The sequence below is a fragment of the Delphinapterus leucas genome, chromosome 16 (genome assembly GCF_059928025.1).
Source record: "Delphinapterus leucas isolate spDelLeu-1000000601 "Yukka" chromosome 16, BTC_Dleu_Yukka2, whole genome shotgun sequence".
Lineage (NCBI taxonomy): Eukaryota > Metazoa > Chordata > Mammalia > Artiodactyla > Monodontidae > Delphinapterus > Delphinapterus leucas.
This window is the reverse complement of record NC_143144.1, coordinates 23,240,286-23,259,135: the sequence shown is the minus strand read 5'-3', so window position 1 is coordinate 23,259,135 and position 18,850 is coordinate 23,240,286. Positions and strand designations below refer to the sequence as shown.

The 18,850-nt window shown below is 36.4% G+C and overlaps 2 protein-coding genes across 10 annotated transcripts in view; one reads left to right on the top strand and one right to left on the bottom strand.

Moving 5' to 3' along the window:
* Window positions 1-18,850, top strand: part of HERC4 (HECT and RLD domain containing E3 ubiquitin protein ligase 4) — a 159,944-nt gene that overhangs the window by 121,019 nt on the left and 20,075 nt on the right. For 4 of the 7 annotated variants that reach the window (XM_022590698.3, XM_022590699.3, XM_089897560.1 and 1 more), the window contains 4 exons: window positions 501-583; window positions 3,972-4,155; window positions 9,179-9,281; window positions 10,159-10,824. In XM_022590698.3, coding sequence (XP_022446406.1) covers window positions 501-583; window positions 3,972-4,155; window positions 9,179-9,281; window positions 10,159-10,367 — 579 coding nt within the window. In that variant the 3' untranslated portion in view covers window positions 10,368-10,824. Of the gene's footprint in view, window positions 1-500; window positions 584-738; window positions 862-3,971; window positions 4,156-9,178; window positions 9,282-10,158; window positions 10,825-12,343; window positions 12,479-12,982; window positions 13,061-16,414 lie in introns of those variants that run through there. The other 3 variants (XR_016388056.1, XR_016388057.1, XM_089897562.1) reach the window with 3 other exon arrangements.
* Window positions 10,159-18,850, bottom strand: part of SIRT1 (sirtuin 1) — a 29,679-nt gene continuing 20,987 nt past the window's right edge. For all 3 annotated transcript variants that reach the window (XM_022590702.3, XM_089897564.1, XM_022590703.3), the window contains one exon: window positions 10,159-16,561. In XM_022590702.3, coding sequence (XP_022446410.2) covers window positions 16,233-16,561 — 329 coding nt within the window. In that variant the 3' untranslated portion in view covers window positions 10,159-16,232. The remainder of the gene's footprint in view (window positions 16,562-18,850) is intronic.

The window sequence follows — 18,850 nt, the reverse complement described above, 5'->3', positions numbered from 1 at the left end:
GTTTCAAAATAACCGACTCTTTATAGACCAAATTAATGGCAAACTGGAAAAACAACTTGTAATTAAGAATGCAGCAAGGAAGAATTCAAGAGTAGCAGCTATCATGTGGGAAAAATGCATAGCTAGTCTAAACTGAATGCATTCTGACTTCGAGTCTTTCACTTGTCCGTGGAAAACATCCTTTCTAATATTTTACTCCTATAGTGACCCTTCTGAAGTTTTACACATGATAAATACTCAGTTTCCTGTTTTTAACAAACCAAACACTTGTTGATTTGTAATTAGTCAAGGTAGGATTTCAAACTGCCAGAGAAGATGAAGATTTCTAGTTGTGGCTTTATGCAGAATTCACAAATAAGCTTATGGTAGCAGAATTTTACTGCAAATTTATTACTTCTTATATTTAATGAGAGAAAGGTAGATTATAATAATAGGTTATTAAAATAATCTAATAAGTTTTGAGTCTGACATTGACTTTTTTTAAAAATTTAAATTAATAGATCACAGTTGAAAACTTTGGTGCAACAGAAGTGAAAGAACTGGTTCTAAATGGTGCAGACACAGCTGTTAACAAACAAAATCGGTAAGTGAATCATAAGCAGCATCAGTGGTAGTAAAAAGATTCAGTAGGCATTTTCTTCTGTATTTAGAAATATGTCACAACCTTAAGTTTTTACTCAGATAAAACTTATTTTGAATGGTAAGGACGTAATTAATCTTCCTTTTGCTCCTTTTAAGATATTAGTAAAGGGATTAAAAGATCATTAACAACAAGAACAAAGAGAAGGGAGAGGAGACAACAGCAAACACGTTTTTGGAAGCTAGAAGCCAGTGGTGCCTAACTTCAGCCAGCCAGAAAAAGCTGCAACATAAGATGGACTGGGAGCCAAGAAGGCAGACAGTTCATATTGCGGAACAGAGGCCTCAGGCACTGAGAATAAAAAACAGGTTAAAATGTGTATGTCTGTGGAGTTTAAGGGGAAGCTGGAAACAGAAAGATTGGCTGTTATAAGAAGCAGTTAGAAACCCATTTCCCTTAGTACACAAGTAGCTGGCAACTTCCCCTCTCCAGCCTAGGCAGATTGGAAATTTACATTATGGGGAGATTGAACTAAAGGAACTGTGGATTTGAGGGCAGTTAGGTACAGCCAGGGACAAAGGGCTGAAATGAAAACAGGGAGATTAAGTGACAGTCTACAGCTCCCTCCTCCTTGACACTCTATATTGGAGGATTCTTCTCTGGGAAAACTGCCTAACTTTTAAATGTAAGTGAATAACCAAAGATCAGTAGATATTTAAGAAAGGACCAAAACAGTGAAAAAGAATGCCAAGGAAACACAAACAGTGTAGGATGAAAAACAAAACTTCAATGAAAATTGAAATCAGTATCCTCAAGATGGTAAGAGTGGCATCCATAAGGATACTATTAAAAACTGAAAAAAATTCACTGAAGGAAATGGAATGAATGAAATTTGTCAAAGAAATGGTACGAAAAAAAACTTCCCAGAACTGAATGACATGCCTTTTAAGATGGAAAGCATGTGAACTGAAAAAACATATGCCAAGGCAAAAATACATGAAATTTCAAAACCCAAAGAAAAAGGGACCCTAAAACCTTTCAGAAAAAAAAAAGCAGACCATACGCAAAGAATTAAGAATCAAAATAACATCAGGCTTCTAAAGAATGACACTGAAGCTAGGAGATCAAAATTCTGGGAAAAAATTATTTTTAACATAGAATTCTATATTGAAACTATCAAGTATGTGGTGTATAAAAACATTTTTATACATGCAGAGTCTCAGAGAATTTACTTCCAGCGCATTTTTCTTAAGAATGTGTGGAGGATGTGTCTTACCAAAACAAGGAATTGAACCAAGAACGAGGAAGACAGGGGGTCCAAAAAAAAAACAAATAGAGGCAAAGAGGAACAGCAGTGTGTACATGATTTAGAAAGAGCAGTCAGTCTGCGGTAGATCAAGAAGATGGAGAGCTCCAGGAGGAATGTCTTCAGGAGAAAAATGCAACCTAAAATATTTGAATGAATCTAGAGGAGATTGACATTTCTGTTGAAGTTGGAGATGAGGTAGCAACCTAAGGGAAACAAAAGTTCTTTTTAAGAAAAGTAATCATAGAATACTCCCTGGCTGAATATTTATAATCATAAAAATGTTAACAATAAATATTGAACCAATATTCAGTATTCACTGCATCAGATAATATTTATAATTGTAAATCAAGGAATAACAATAGAACTGTGTTGAAGTTTGAAGGTAAATATCAGAAGGAAAGCAAAAATAGTTAATAGTTTTCTTCAAATTGCCAGGGACTTGATCCAAATGATTATAATCCTGATTCTACTACTTAGAAGCTGTATAACTAAGCTTAGGTAAATTAGTTTATGTCTCCATGCCTCATAGTCTCTTTTTCCGTAAAATGGGATGATAAATTATACATACTTCATGGGGTTATTTTGAGGATTAAATGAGGCGATAATTTTAAAATGCTTAGAGTAGTACCTAGCACATGTATGTGCTCAGTAAATGTTGGCTGTTAGGATTATTACTGTTTGACATTTTAAAATGTATATACTTCTACTTTGATAAAAAACAAAGCTGTTTTAAAAATAATGTGAAAATAATTTAGGTCTTTCTACTTACCCTTTAAAAAAAAACTTGGTTTTGAAAAACTTTGACTATGATTTAGAAAGATTGTTTTTTTCAGCTTTTAAAGTTTCTATTGTTGGACTAATTCTTTAAGTTTCTAACAAATATTGTTTCCCATAGATTATTTAGAAGTAATTTAAAGAATTTTGATCTTCGTACTGCCAGTCCTAGTTACATAATGAAAGTGTTGAAGGCAAAAATGTTAGCCCATAAAACAATTTAACCTTTTGTACTTAAGAGACTTACCTAGTATAAATTTGACTTTCTCATTAGATTAATTATAAAATTATGCATTACAAAATTATCTGTTTCTTCTCATCAGAACCTTATGCTGATAAGCATATGCTATTATTAATTTTGCCTTAGGGCCACCCAGTTTTATAATATCTTCCTTTAAACTTTTTTTTTTTTCCCTCTTTGTAAATTCAGTTTGGTATTATTTTAAACTTTGCTAAAATGATTATCTGTAGATGACTAAATTTACCAGTATTCCCATTTATAGAATCATCCTTTTTAATTTGTAAAACAGGAGTATGAAATATTGAAATCCTCTAGTACCCATTCTCATTATTGGTTTGACCAGATAACTCATAAAGTGTTTGTGGCTAACAGAACAAATTGAATAAAATTGTAGTTCTAATTATTGGGTAAAGGGGTTTCCTTTTGTATCATAACAGGAAGAAAAGCATCCAAAGTGTTCATGTGTATGTGTGTATTTATATGTATGTGCACATACATTTGAAAAGAAACTGCACTTGTAATCTTTAATGATTATCCTTAAAGAATACTTAATGTCCCTCTTGGGTTTTTAGTTTTTTAAATAAATTGTGTTATCAGATTCCTTGAAACCCAAGGAAAAACAGACTGTAGCCTGTCAAATAGTCTGAATCCGAAGCTCTCATTTTTTTTTGTCACCTAGTATTTTTAAGAGGTTATTCTTTTTAGGGATGTATGTGGAATGGTACGTATAAATTCTGAATAATTTGTGAATTTAAAAAATTTTTTATAGCCATTTGTATCATCATTCTCCCCATTAGGAAATGAAATCTTTCACTTAGAAATAGCCTAAGAATGGCTGTAAATGAGAGATTGTACATGCCTCATAGATATACCAGATTTTTGTATAGAAAGAATAATAGACTTCTTCATAAAGACTTTGTCCCTTTGAACCTTACTCATACTTTCTCAGTTTTATACATAAGTAGCAAAAAGTACAGCTGCATTCAAAGTTTTAATAAGACTTCAATATGTATTCTCTATAAAAAATGATTTTTATATTCTGTGCATGTGTGCTTTTTCATTTCTAGGCAGGAGTTTGTTGATGCTTATGTGGATTACATATTCAATAAATCAGTGGCTTCCTTATTTGATGCTTTTCATGCGGGCTTTCATAAGGTCTGTGGAGGAAAAGTCCTTCAGCTCTTCCAGCCTAATGAACTACAAGCAATGGTTATTGGAAATACAAATTATGACTGGAAGGAACTGGAAAAGGTAGGGGAAAACAAATCTCTGATATTGTTTAAATGGAAAGGCAAAAGGAAAACATGGCTTGTTGATGGAAATCTTGCTCTTTCATTTATTATTTTCCATTTTACACTATTTAGTACTATCGTTTTTATAGGAAAACACTGTACCCTTCTTACTCCACAATGAATGAATTTTAATTGTATGAATTAGATAACATTTTTATGTCTCTGGTATTGGTGGTATTCATATAGAAAAATATTATCTATGATAGAGGCTGAATAGAAGCCCCAGCTAAAACTGAATGGGCTTTCATTCTGCCTCAATCCTAGGAAAACCATTATGAAAAGCACTCACAGTGATTAAGATCTTTGTTTCCTTTTTTTCTGATTAGTCTCAATGTTAAGTTTTTTATCAGAGAATAAATAATACTCATGATTTTCATTACTGATGCCTTAACCAATACAGGAAACTTTAGGGAGAAGATTGGGAATTTTTAAACAACTTTTTTCTTTTCCTTCTTTTCTATACAAGTAATTCTCAGATATTTCTTCAGATAAACATTTAGTGAAAAGTGCTACGTTAGATCAACTTTAAGAAAGATGTATGCAGGGTTGATCTGTACATTTTTCCATCTTTGTAATCTAGCAACCTCTGATACAGCTTTTGCATTAGTAGTTCTATACTGTATACCTGTTAAGTTAGCTAACATAAAAAAATATGTTATTAAGTCTAACAAGGATACAAAGCATTAGGAACTTTCATACATTGCTGTTGAGAATACAAATGATACAGCCACTTTGGAAACAGTTTGACATTTTCTTATAAAATTAAACACATATTTGTTACATTCTCTAGCAGTTCCATTCCTAGATATTATGTTCACACAAAAATCTATAAACAAGGGAGGAAAGAAGCATTATTGTTTAATGGGTACAGAGTTTCAGTTTTGGAAGATGAAAAGCTTCTGGAGATGGAAGGTGGTGATGGTTGCATGTAATGCCAATGTATTTAATGCTACCAAACTGTACACTTTAAAAAGGTTAAGATGATCAGCTTCAGGTTATGTGTATTTTACTACAGGTTTTTTTTTTTAATTATGTTTTTAAAAATCTGCAAACAAGTCAAACAGCACAGATATCCTTCAATGGGTGAATGGATAAACCAACTGTGCTGCATCCATACAGTAGAATACTGTGTGTTAAAACGGAAGGCACTATTGACACATGCAATGCCTGAGATGACTCTCAGAGTCCTTATGCTGAGTGAAAGAAGTCAGTCTCAGAGAATTACATACCATATGATTCCACTTATATGACATTCTTGAAAAGCCAAAACTATGGTGAACAGGGGCTAGGGATGGAGAGAGTGTGACTGCAGAGGGGTAACACAAGAGAGTTCTTTGGGTTGATGGAATTGTTCAGTATCCTGATTGTGGTGGTGGTTTATCTCTACATGTGTTTCAAACTCATGGAACTATACACACATCAGAAAAAGTCAATTTTACTGTGTAATAATCTAGGGAATAAAAGTTTTAAATTAAAAATAAGTTAGGACTTCTGGTTAGACGTATTGGAATAAACACATTTTTCTCTGCTCCCTCCCAAAATCTCACTAGAATGACAATAAAGGAATAAAAATAGGAATAACCACCCCCACCCCCCCCCCCAAAAAAAATACAGTGAGCAAGAGAAAAAATAGTTTTAGAAGATAGAAAGTAGGTGGATGGGGACTTCCCTGGTGGTCCAGTGGTAAGGAATCCACCTTCCAACGCAGGGGAGGTGCATTTGATCCCTGGTCAGGGAACTAAGATCCCACATGCCGCGGGACAACTAAGCCCGCCCGCCACAACTACTGAGCTCGCACGCCTCAGCAAGAGAGCCTGCACACCGCAAACTACAGAGCCCACATGCTCTGGAGCCCCCACGCCACAACTAGAGAGAGAAAACCTGCATGCCACAACTAGAGAGAGACCCGAACAGACAGTGGCACCATAACGAGAAGATCCTGCATGCCTCAACAAAGATCCCGTGTGCTGCAGCTAAGTAAGACCCGATGCAGCAAAAAAAAAAAATAAGGAAAATAAATAAATAAATAAAATATTTTTAAAAAGAGAGAGAATAGGTGGATGAGTTGAGTGACTTAGAACAAAGAAAATTGAATTCGAAGCCTCCAGAGGGACAGGGTTGTCAAGAGGCAACCCGTGTCACAATGTAGAATCTCTGAAAGGCTCATGAATTGGCACATCATGCTACTGTAATGGCAGGGATGCAGGGCAGGGCTAAGAGCAATAGGATTACTTCAGAGCTAACTTAAGGAATTATTAGACCTCTCACATCCCCTTTCCTACCCAGCAAAATACAACTCTGGAGAGAGGCTTTAGAATCTGGGAAAACAGGTAGAACTGAAGCTGGCACTCAGAAAGCTGGTAGCCAGGCTTAAATCCTCTAGGAAGGAGAGTGAAGATTTCTTTTTGGGGGTAAATTGATCTGCTGAAGAGAAGAAAGCTGTATTGACTTTAAGGATACCCCAGTGGAAATGGACCCCACCTCTAGTCACTCTACAATGAAAACAATGTAATGACCTCTCATCACACTTTAGATCCTACACAGTTTATCCTTCTTGCCTCATCTTCTTTCATTCCTCCTCTCACTCTGCTTCAGCCTTATTGGCTTCTTTGCTGAGCCTAGAACCCTCCAGTCTTGTGGCCTTTCTATTTCCTGTGCCTGGAATTCCCTTCACCTTGGTAATTCCAAATGTTTCTTGCTCTCATTTCCTTTATGTCTTTATATCTTTTCAGAGACCTTCACTCGGTAACTTACTAAAAATTGCACATGTGCACATATACATCCCTGTCTCCCTTCTGTGCTTTTATTTTTCTTCTTTGAATTTGACTAAATAAAACTTAAATTGTCTTTACTGTCTGCTGCTCCTTACCCCCCACTACAAATGTAGGCACCATAAAGGCAGGATTTTTTTCTCTGTGTTCACTGCTGTATTTCCAGAGCCTTAGAAGGGTACTCAGCAAGTAGTTAAAACCTTGCCTGAAGATATAACTGATAGAAGTGTTCATTCAGTAAGACAGGACATTTTTTTAAGTATATTTTAGTGTACTTAGTATACTTAGTTTTTTCCACTGTGTATCTGATTCATTATAATTTCATTGATTATGATTTATGACTTTAGATGCTCTTCTTCATCAGGACTGTGTAGACATTTCCCCAGAACCATCTTGAGGTTTAAAAAAAAAAGGAAAATAGAAAAAACTAGGCATCCTCCTTTCATTTCCCCACTAACATGGTCACAGACTAATTCAAACAAGTTAATACATCAGCTGATTTCTAAAATTCAAACCATTTTCTCCAAACCTTTATAAATTAATAGCAAGGGCTTCCCTGGTAGCACAGTGGTTGAGAGTCCGCCTGCCAATGCAGGGGACACGGGTTCGTGCCCCAGTCCGGGAAGATACCACATGCCGCGGAGCGGCTGGGCCCGTGAGCCATGGCCGCTGAGCCTGCGCGTCCGGAGCCTGTGCTCCGCAACGGGAGAGGCCACAACAGTGAGAGGCCCGCGTACCGCAAAAAAAAAAATTTAATAGCAAATATGTTGTGGATTTCTCAGGCGTTCAGTCATTGAGATAATCATGGCTACAAAAAGAGCCCCAAATTCAAGAAGCCCACAAGCAAATATTCATTGAGCCCCTACTGGTTGCCTGATACTATGCAACAGATTAGGAAGAGAGCAGTAAATAAGATTGAGACATGGTCTTTGTCCTCTAGTAAGGAGGCTGGACATTAAGTAATTGAACTGTGATGAATATAAAGGAAGGGAGTTTAGTGAATGGTATATAAGGAGAAGCCTGACCTAGGCTACAGAAACTGGGAAAGCGTCTCATAGATGGTACACTCCACCAGGTAAGTAAGAACTTTGTTCACTGAAGTTTCCCCACGGCCCCAAACTTTGACTAAAGCTCATTATATATGTGTTGAATGAGTCAATGAATGAATTAGGTGACATTTAATCTGAACCCTAAAGGATAAATAGAAATTAGCCTGATGAACAAAGAAAGGAGTGTGTGTTAAAGGGGAAGTGTATTAGCTGTTTTGTTGCAAATTACCCCAAAACATAGTGGCTGAAAGATGACAGTGACATTTATTGTCTCACATAGTTTCTGAGGGTCTGGAATTCAGAGGTGTATTTAGTCCAGTGATTTTAGCTCAGAGGTCTCTCACGTGGTTGCAGTCATAATACTGACTGTTGCTGTTAGTCATCTGAGATTTAAGGATAGAATTTCCCTTCCAAGATGGCTCACTCACGTGGCTGTTGACCAAAGGCCTCAGAATCTCACCATGAGGACCTCTCCATGGGGCTGTTTGAATGTCCTCATGAAATGGCAGCTGGCTCCCCCTTAGAGTGAGTGATCAAAAAGAAGCTAAAGCCACAGAAGTTTTTGTCATCTAGCCTCAGAAGTCATGCATTCTCATATCTACAATATCCTAATCATTAGCGGTCAGGTCTGCAGTGTGGGAAGGGACTACACAAGGGCATGAATAGCAGGAGGCAGAGATCTTTGAGGGCCATCTTGGAAACTACCACAGAAAATTACCGGTGTTGCTCTTAGAACCATTTATTTTTTAAAGAGAAGATAGAATAATACAAAATAATTAGTATGACTTCTGTTCATCAATATAGGGAAAGAAAATTTTATAATTATTACAGATACTTAATTCCATGTTGAACTTTAATAATCCATTAATATTTTAGTAATTCTGGTTTATCCTTTAAATATTTACTTTGGAAGATATTACAATCCTATCATGTTCTTTGAATTGGGAGGTGGGAGACATTTCTGCTCATTTCATACATACTTTCTTCCCTTTCCCCTGGAACTAACAATTGCAAAATGCCCAAGAAGTAGTAAGTAGTTAACTGAATCACATGAGTTTCAAACACCTGGACAATGTTAGCTTTATGTGCTAAGGAAGCCAGTTTGTCAGATTCGAGATAAAACATATCTCTTAATATTAATAAAAGGTTGTGTTGTTTTTAGAATACAGAATACAAAGGAGAATATTGGGCAGAACATCCTACAATAAAAATGTTTTGGGAAGTATTTCACGAATTACCATTGGAAAAGAAAAAGCAATTTTTGTGTAAGTATTTCTAATTTTGTGTTTTATGAGAATGGAATCTAATAAACTTATTCTCACAGGAGATTAATTGATTCATTTTAGTGGGTAAGGTTTTTTCCTTATTATACCAAGGTCCTGTTTTTAATTTTTCTAATCTACATTATTACATGTGTTTTCATATTTTGAAAGCTAAATTCAGTTAGCTTCCAAAATAGAATTGTTTCTTTCAGATGAAAGAAAACAATTTATAACACTGATTACAATAAACTAGGGATGTAATTCCTTTTAGAATTTCTAAAAAGATCTCTGCAATGTAGCTCTTTTCTGTGTTCAGTCTTCATTTTCTTTTTCTCCTTGCTTCTGCATGAAAACTTTGGGAATTGGTATAGAAAATAGAACTCTTCTATTCCAGGACTTCTCTTATTTATAGCCTAATCTGTGTCTGTTTTGCATATCATAGGATGACAGGTCATCTTGAGTGATTTGAGATTTGGCTGCCAATTATAAATTTCTGTTTAAAAATGACAGAAACAAGACAAGTAGAAAAAGGGATCATAAAACTGCATTTTGTTTATAAACTAGTTCTAAATGGCTATTCTTTTCAAAAAGAAGTTTTCTCAGAGTGTTTCAGGGACAGTAGTAATTCATGTACCAAACATTTATTAAGCATCTCCTGTGTGCTAATATTAAGATTACACTTTTAAAGAAAAAATATTGTTTGGATGTGTCTCAAAATCATGCTTCCACAAATTCTGGAGATAGGCTTCCAGTAGAAGTAACATTTCCATTAGAGCAAATGTTACTGTAAAGCTTTGCTGTGGTGATTGTCTTAATAATTGATACTCCATATTGTTGTTTTGATAAAAAGTAGTTGGCTCAATGGTTTTTTTCTTGGCAGTATTTTTGACAGGTAGTGATCGCATTCCTATTCTTGGTATGAAGAGTCTAATACTAGTCATCCAGTCAACAGGAGGTGGTGAGGAATATCTCCCAGTTTCCCATACCTGTTTTAATCTTCTGGATCTTCCAAAATACACGGACAAAGAAACTCTACGCTCTAAACTGATCCAAGCTATTGACCACAATGAAGGCTTCAGTTTAATATAACTTTGGAGTTATAACTATTCAGTTTACTGCAAAAGCATTAAACTATTAGTGTGTTTTTTTGTGGTGATGAATCCAGCAAGGTGACAGAGGTACTATTATAATTCTTACTTGCAAAATGTTCAATGCAATGAGTATTCATGAAAGCCAAAAAACATTAAAGGAAATGAACAAACTGTGTTAATATTAAACTTACTGTACAGAACCATGGATTTTTTTTTTGCCATCTTCCAATAAACATACAAGTATTGTGAATACATGGAAGTTTTACTAACATGAATTTTAAGAGTTTGCATATTTCACAAATGATCTGGTGTGTGAGTGCATGAAAATGTTGCTTAATTTTTCTTCAATCACGGCTCAAAAACCTCTAACTTTGGCCTGCAATAGTCATTTGATTATTTTTTCATTTTGTAAATACTGTTAAGTTTTGTAATAAAATAGTTATGTTCTGATACCAGTACAGTTTCTATGGTTGTAATTGAACTGAGCTGACTTTTAAGGGTTAAAAATTATTATGTAAACCTTATTCTGAGAATCTATGAAAGCAAAAAATTAGTATGGTGAAAATAGTCTTTGCTTTTTTGCTAGAATACATGTCCTTGTGCAAATCTAAATTACAAACAGAGTTCTCTAAATAACTTATAGTTCTTTCCTTTTGTGACTCTTGAGATACTATTGATAAATGGGAGGTTATCAGAAAGCTTAATATTTAGTAATGGAAGAACTTTGTCCTACAGTTGCCAGAATACAGTCACTGACTACTGTGAGAACCAGTCACTGGGTTATAGCTTTTAAAACTATTGATGCTGCAGGTTGGTATTTAAATGGAATTTTCAGTGCTTTAGAACTGTTTACTTGGATTTTAAGAAGCATCTTAACAGTTTTATGGTGCTGATGCTTAATTATCTCCTGTCATTAAATTGTAACACTGAGTGATGCAACACATGTGACTTTCTGCTATAATGCAACTGTTTATTTTTTAAATGCCATGAAAACTGTTTAAATATTATTCATTGGTTTAATATTTAAACTTTCATTGGTTCTCACAATAAGATTCCAAATTCTTCAAAAAGAGTAATGTCTCAGGGAAGGTCTCTTAAAATTTTGGATAGTTCCCATTCCCATACAAATTCATCTATTTTATAGAGGTCCCCAAGTCTCTTATCTGTAATTCTAAAATCCAGAACAACTCTGGAAAAAAATTGTGTATATAATTTTACAGCAAAACCTGATCTGAACTGTTGAGGCTATTTATGGTATTAAATGGGACTGTTCGTACGTTTTACTGTGGCAATGTTTAATGTTTGATTACTTTCTGTGTTTGATCTAGGTGCTGCCTCAGACCTCTGTGGGTTGCTACATTATGTGTGCTTTAAAAAATTATTTAACATTCATAATTCCAAAATGCTGCAAATGAGCCCAAGGGTTTTGGAGAAGGGATTGTGGACCTGTACTTCTATTAACTTCATTTATTATTTTGTCTGCGTTGGATCTTTGTTGCTGCGCAGTCTTTCTCTGCAGCAAGTGGGGGCTACTCTTCGTTGCGGTGCACGGGCTTCTCACTGCGGTGGCTTCTCTTGTCGTGGAGCACAGGCTGTAGGTGTCCGGGCTCCAGTAGTTGCAGCACGGGGGCTCAGTAGTTGGGGCGCACGGGCTTAGTTGCTCCACAGCATGTGGGATCTTCCCAGACCAGGGACTGAACCCGTGGCAGGTGGATTCTTAACCACTGTGCCATCAGGGAAGTCCCATGGATGCCTGTACTTTTCAGTAGTTTAACTTAACAAACTTTGGTGGACCATAGGTGTCTTTCTATAGATACAAGCCCTAATAATTTTCCTTAAAGTACATTTTTCCCAATGAAAATTCTTCCATGTATCTGTTGTTATACTGTTTCTCTGCACATCCATTCCTTGAGAATATTGATTATTCACATCGAAAACTAAATGTTACGTATCAGATGCTTTTTTTTTTTTTAGTAACCTGTTTGCTATGAAGCTCACCTGTGAAATAGCAGCCACTTTGGATTAATACAGGTGGAGTTCGTTTAACAGATATTTTAACAAGGGCCTGACGTCTTACCTGGGAACACAACAGTACAAGGCATAATTTGGGTAAGTCTGATATTTTCCTGTTTCTGTTGCTGCAGACCTACAGTAGAATTAACAGCAGGGAGATTCATGGTAGAAAATTAAAATACCACTGAAGATTTTTCAAATTGCCATTTGCTTATTAAAAAGCAACAAAAATACCGAGCTTTATAGATTAGAAAGTAGGCAAATGCTGAGTTCATTAAATTATAAGGACCATGATTAGTGAGTTGGCTAAACTTTTGAAAATACTTGGCCTCCACACAGACCTATTTGTAAGAGCAACTGTATGTTTTTAGCTCCCCTGTTTTAAGTCAGTAGTAATTTTAACCAATAGCCATTGTTCAGACTGACTGAGAAGGCAGTAGAACCAAGACACACCTTTAAGTTGGCATGAAATAAAACCAGAATGTAGTTTTCAAAACAGAGACCTAAATTAAGAGCTCCAGCCTTCACATAGGGCCCACTCATAAGGACCATTCAATAGGGTTATTTCTAACAGGTTTGGTTTTTTTTTTTGCACTGTAGATGATCTTCACTGCATTTAGTTTAAGCAAGTCTTTTGATGAAGTGTAACATGTAGAAGACAGTCTTCCTCCGCATATGGTGAGCTCTCTGAAAGCACGGGCGAGTGGCCCTGCTCCCAGCCTCTTCCCAATCCCCAGCCTGTTTTGCACTTGGGCCACATCCAAACTCCTTATTATAGAGTTTTGTTCTCCCTTCTGAATAGTTCAGTAGCTGCCCACTCTTACACCGCTAACACTTCTAGAGATAAATTGGGAATAGTCTGTTTGTTTTATGTAAGTCTGCCTTACCTTCCCTGTTAGGCCAGCCCCCGGGAATGGAGTGTTAAATGCAGAAGGGAACTCCCCAACTCCTTTCCCTTCTCAACCCTTACTATACTTTTGAATCACCTGGGGCTACTTCTTAATACTATGTGCAAGCCCCACCTTAGGCCTGTTAAATGTCACCTGTAAGAGGTGATGCTCAGGTTACTTTCAGAAATTTCCCAGTGATCTTTAATCCCAGTTGGGAGGCACTTAAAAAGAGGAGTCATTAGACCATTTCTCCCCATTTCTGCTAGCATCCCAAGGCTGACTCTGTTCATTTTTAAGGAGTCAGAAGAGCTTTTTGATTATGTCTAGGAGTTGAGACTTGTTTCAAATAAAATTTATCAAATAATGCTGTAAGGCAGATGCTAATTAAACCATGTGCCATTAATTAGGGTATTGTACCAGTGGAATATATGATGCATTAACCAAGGGAAGTGGAAACAGCATTGAATACATGGCTTTAATTAAATCAGGTCTTGCCAGGTACTTGATTACTTAAAACGACCACGTACCCTCCTTTTTAAGGTGTGAACTACCTGACTTCTTTTTCCATTTTGTGCATATATGGAGTGATGTCACTGTTTCTTATTTTTATAACATCTGTGGATGGGGTTTTACAGGTAATTTTTCTAGTGCAAACAAGATGCACAGGGGCAGAGGGGTTTTCTTGTTTTTAGATTCACTTCAAAAGTCTGCTGGGGAGGAAGGCAAGTGACCTGAGGGCAGGAACCTGCCAGTCAAGATTTATTCATTACCTCTTTGTAAGGGGCGTGTTCCTGCCCTCTTGAATAGTAGGAAAGTTCATACCAAATATGATCTAGAGTCATTTTTTGTCCACTCCTTGTGTTTGGACACAGGATTACAGCACATGAGTTCAAAGTGCTGGTCCTTTGTCAAATCTTCATACGTCAAGTTAGTTATTCTTAGGCAGGGTTAAAGGAGGGGAAAAGGCAGGGCCTGAGGCTCCTGGCCTAGAATGGTTGAAATATTAGTTTTGAAACGTTTGGTGATGCACCAGTTGCTGCAACCAGAACTTTCATTGCCAAAGTACTGTTCTGGTGAGACTGATAGATATAAATTAAATGAAGAAATGTAGTATGAGAAGAAAGCATCTAATATAGCCCTCAAAGCTGTACAAAAGCTGCAAAACTTTAAAATTTTATACCTTAAACAAAAAAGTCAAATGACAATTTTAATAGACTTTAAAACAGTGTACAAGTATAAAACACTGGTTTTGTATTTCAAAAGTTGGAGGAAGATATCCAGTCATTAAACAGTCTACAAAACATATGGCCAGTAGATTACATAAAAGACTATGTACAATATAAAAAGAGCTGAAAACAGTCTTCACTGTAAAAATAAGTTAAAACAAATTTTTTCAATTTAAAATATTATCTATAGCACAAACACAGATCATGCAAATGGCAAACTAAATATACTGCATTCTTTAGTGTAGTCAAATTCAGATTGAGACATCTTTCAGGTAGGGAAATGGCCATTCAATAAAATTCTTTTTCTCTGGCAGTAACGGTCCTAGCTGGGTATTTTATGCTTAAAGAACAGCTATATTTCAAACCCTTTTTGTTAAGCTGTAATAAATACTAAAGCAACACAGGAATACTTTATTTGAAAGCAATGTTGGGGGAAAGGTCTGCAAAATAAATTCTTACTGTGCAATTTTATAAAGTATGAACTGTTTTGAAAGGCTAGAAGCTTCTGCAGCTGAAAAAGTTGATCTCTAGTTTTAAGGCAGGCTAAGCTTTTAAATACGTTATAAGAACTAGTTTAATTAACTATTCTGCTATTACAAGTTACACCACGCTCATCTCCATAATACTAGGCTAGTTGTTTGGTGTTTATTACACACCAAATCCTCCCAACAGGAAACATGTACTTACTGGCTTTGAAACTGTAATCAGGGGGTCTGCTGCTCTCATTATGGGGGGCGGGGGGAGAGGTAACAGTCCAAAATACTACACTCTCCCCCCCAGTTGAAGTACCATTATTATTGATTCATAAAGGCTTTGCAAATTCACATCTTGGCAGTTTAATACCTATGGAAAGGATCAATGCAAGCTCTACCACCGTGATTGATAGGTATATTTAAACAACAATGGCAAATATTCTCAAAACTAAGGGCCCAAGCAGGCACTATTATTTCTAAAGCAATTGAAACATTTCCAAAGCATTTATTTGTTTTTTAGGTTAGTTTTATAAGCCAATATAGACATTACTATATGTCCACAGGAAGTACAAAAGCCATCTTCATTTGAACAAATACAATATTCCTGAAACTGTTAGCACCAAGTCTCACTTTAAAAAGCAAAGACAACTGAGTGCTCTCCCACATATTGTTGACTTCCTTCTACTCAGATTGCATGTCATGAGATATTTTTAAAAGTTAGCTGCCACAAGTTCTGGAAAATGCCAGTGTTTGTTTGAAAATAGGTAATAGGTAATTGTGCTATAAAGAATCAAAAGTTTAGCGGAACAGAGAATGAGGATTTCAAACCATTCAGTGTTACAAAGAAAAGTGTGAAAATACCATTCTTTGGTCTAGATTAGCTGTTCCCTTTACATTAATTTAACATTCCAATGGCTTTTTGAAAATTTTAAAATGTTGAACCTCACTAGGCAAAAACAAAATTATATATACATATGGATGTATCATACAAATGAACCTTTAAAAGAAAGTCTTGTCCAACAGCTGATTAAAGATACTTAGGTACCTTTCTGTTTTAAAAAAAGAGTTAGTGTTTGAGTGTATAAGCACAGAAATAAGTAAGTTAAAAATTACCCATGGGGAAAAAAAACTTTTACCAGTCTATAAATAATATACCTTTCTGGTGTCCTTGCTCTACTGAGTTCACAAGTAAACATTCAATTTGACATGCTCAAGATCCTAATGCTGGTGGAACAATTCCTGTACCTGGACAAATATTACATTATGATTTGTTCGATGGATAGTTAATGCATGTTGCTTCCTGTTTCATAGATGTAGCTTCATTAACTGCCTCTTGATCACCTCCATCAGCTCCAAATCCAGTTGCTCCGGCTCTCTCATTAACATCAGCATCATCTTCCAAACCATTGTAAAATTCTTCAATCTCACTTTCATCCTCCATAGGTTCTTCTAAACTTGGACTCTGGCATGTTCCACTATCACTGTTACTGCCACAAGAACTAGAGGATAAGACATCATCTTCAGAGTCTGAATATACCTCAGCACCATGGAAAATATAACGGTTTGGTGGTAAAAACAGATATTGATTACCTGAAACACAGTAATAAGAGAGAAGTGGGTTATTTCCAGTTTTCTAAGACTTGGTCTGAGTGGGCTGTCTGGAATAAAGTGTAGCTTCTAGCCTTTTACCTGAGTATCATTACTAGAGGCTATTACTGTAGTTTCTCAAACACAAGCTATAGACTCAGTCCTGCATGAAAATCTTAGTTCTGCCACTCATCAACTTTGTAAATTGGGAGAGTTATCTCTGTGCCTCAATTTCCTCATCTGGATATGAAATAATTTTCACAACCCTATGAGGCAAGTATGAAAAAAATGTAGACAGCCACGTTCAATGAAACTCCCTTTGAACAGATTTGATTAAATGAAATGAAGTATCCAGCCCACCACCCACCCTCTGAATCTATTTTTACAAGAGTCTTATCACGTTAAAGTGTGAGAAGCACTGATCTAGCGCTGGCCTTTTAAGCTTTCTTTCCCAACGCCCTCCCAAATTAGCATTCGCAGTATAAGATTTGACCTCCGATGGTAAGAAGTATTCCCTGCTTTTGTTTACATTTTGATGTAAGTGAATGGGTAGGAACCTTAAACATTAATGATGAAATGTTTTATACCCTTATATTCACAAGCACCAAGTACCTTCTGACTTAAGTCTGTTATCACACCGTGTTATATTTATTGCACCATATCCCAGACTGACTCACAAAAGCCTAACTGCATAGTTTATCTGGAGTGACATAACATCTACCAAACGTATGTGAGTTTCTCTTCAAAATGACTTTCAAGCTTTTTTATACCCCATCATGACCCAGTTCTCACCTATTATGTGTTGCAGCATGGAAACCACTTATTTCATTGTGTTTCAGTGACTAGAGAAAGAAAACCCCACCTGGTGCTTCTAATTAGGGCCATGTCCTTTGAATCACATCCCCTCACAGTCTGTTAAAGGGTCCCAGCACATGGCTCTCCTGCCCTTTCCTTTCTATAGGTTAGGCCATGTTTACAAAAAGAACACTTCAGGGACTTCACTTCAGGGACTTCCCTGGCAGTCCAGTGGTTAAATTAAGACTCTGCTCTCAATGCAGGGGGCCTGGGTTCTATCCCTGCTGGGGGAACTAAGATCCTGCATGCCGTGCAGAGCAGCCAAAAAAATAAATATATTTAAAAAAAAAATTCTTTCTGCTCTGGCCTCCCCTGAAGAACTGAATCATCTATTTCTCAGTGGACGTACCCTATACCTGTCTGTTTCTGCCCTCTTGGCAACCCTCAAGACATTTACATTTTACTTCCTATATGCTCCAACTTCCTCCTTTTCAGCCTCGACTTCCTATATGCTCCAACTTCCTCTCTTTCTGCCTCGACCTCACAACAAACAGTGGCAAACTAAAATGAGTAAAGTCCAGCTGTTGTTTGGTTTTAACCGCTAAAAATGTTGTTTTACACTCTTTACATCCGTTATCTTTTCAAATGCTCACAATGCTATGAGAGAGAAGTAGATCTGACAACTCAGTCTAATTCCAAAGCCTGTACCTTTAAAGGTCTAAATTGGTAGAATACAAGGTATAATACCAATTTCCTGGGGCAGAGTTTTGTATGTTTGACCCATCTGTCAAAAAGACAGCCAGAGAATGCTGCCAGTGCCTAGGGAGACTTTGTGTATGATAGAGACTTACCTTACCTGACTAAATCAACAGTAATTTCTCTACTCCTGACACTTGCCACATTTGAAAGCGTAAGTATTCTTCTATGCTCTTTCTAGTTTCCCCCCCGTAGACTTTCCCTAATTACAGTTCAAGACCAAAGTCAGGTTTTTCAGAAAGCCTTCAATAACCTAGTGCCCTCCAAGTAGCATAAACCTTTTAAAATATCACCTATTTTTTTCTCATTCACCTATTTTTGTAATTATATACACAAATATCAGTAGCTTGATCAGTGTCTCCAGAACTTGCTGTATGGAAAATGCCCAAAGGCTTATTCAACTGAACTAAAATTTATTTAGAGCAAATGATTACAACACTTAATACGTTTGTCTCAAATTTGTCAGTTTTCACCATGTATATAAGTGGAATGGGACTTGATGTTTTAAGCTGTACAAAGTTGTTGCATCTAAGAGCACAAGTTTCTGTTTGATTAATACTTGGTCATAAGTAGTTTCAAAAAGTAGAAAGTGATTTCACTTATGTTAATACTTATGGATAGGGACTTCCCTGGTGTCACAGAGGTTAAGAATCCGCCTGCCAATGCAGGGGACACAGGTTCGAGCCCTGGTCCGTGAAGATCCCACATGCTGCAGAGCAACTAAGCCCGTGTGCCACAACT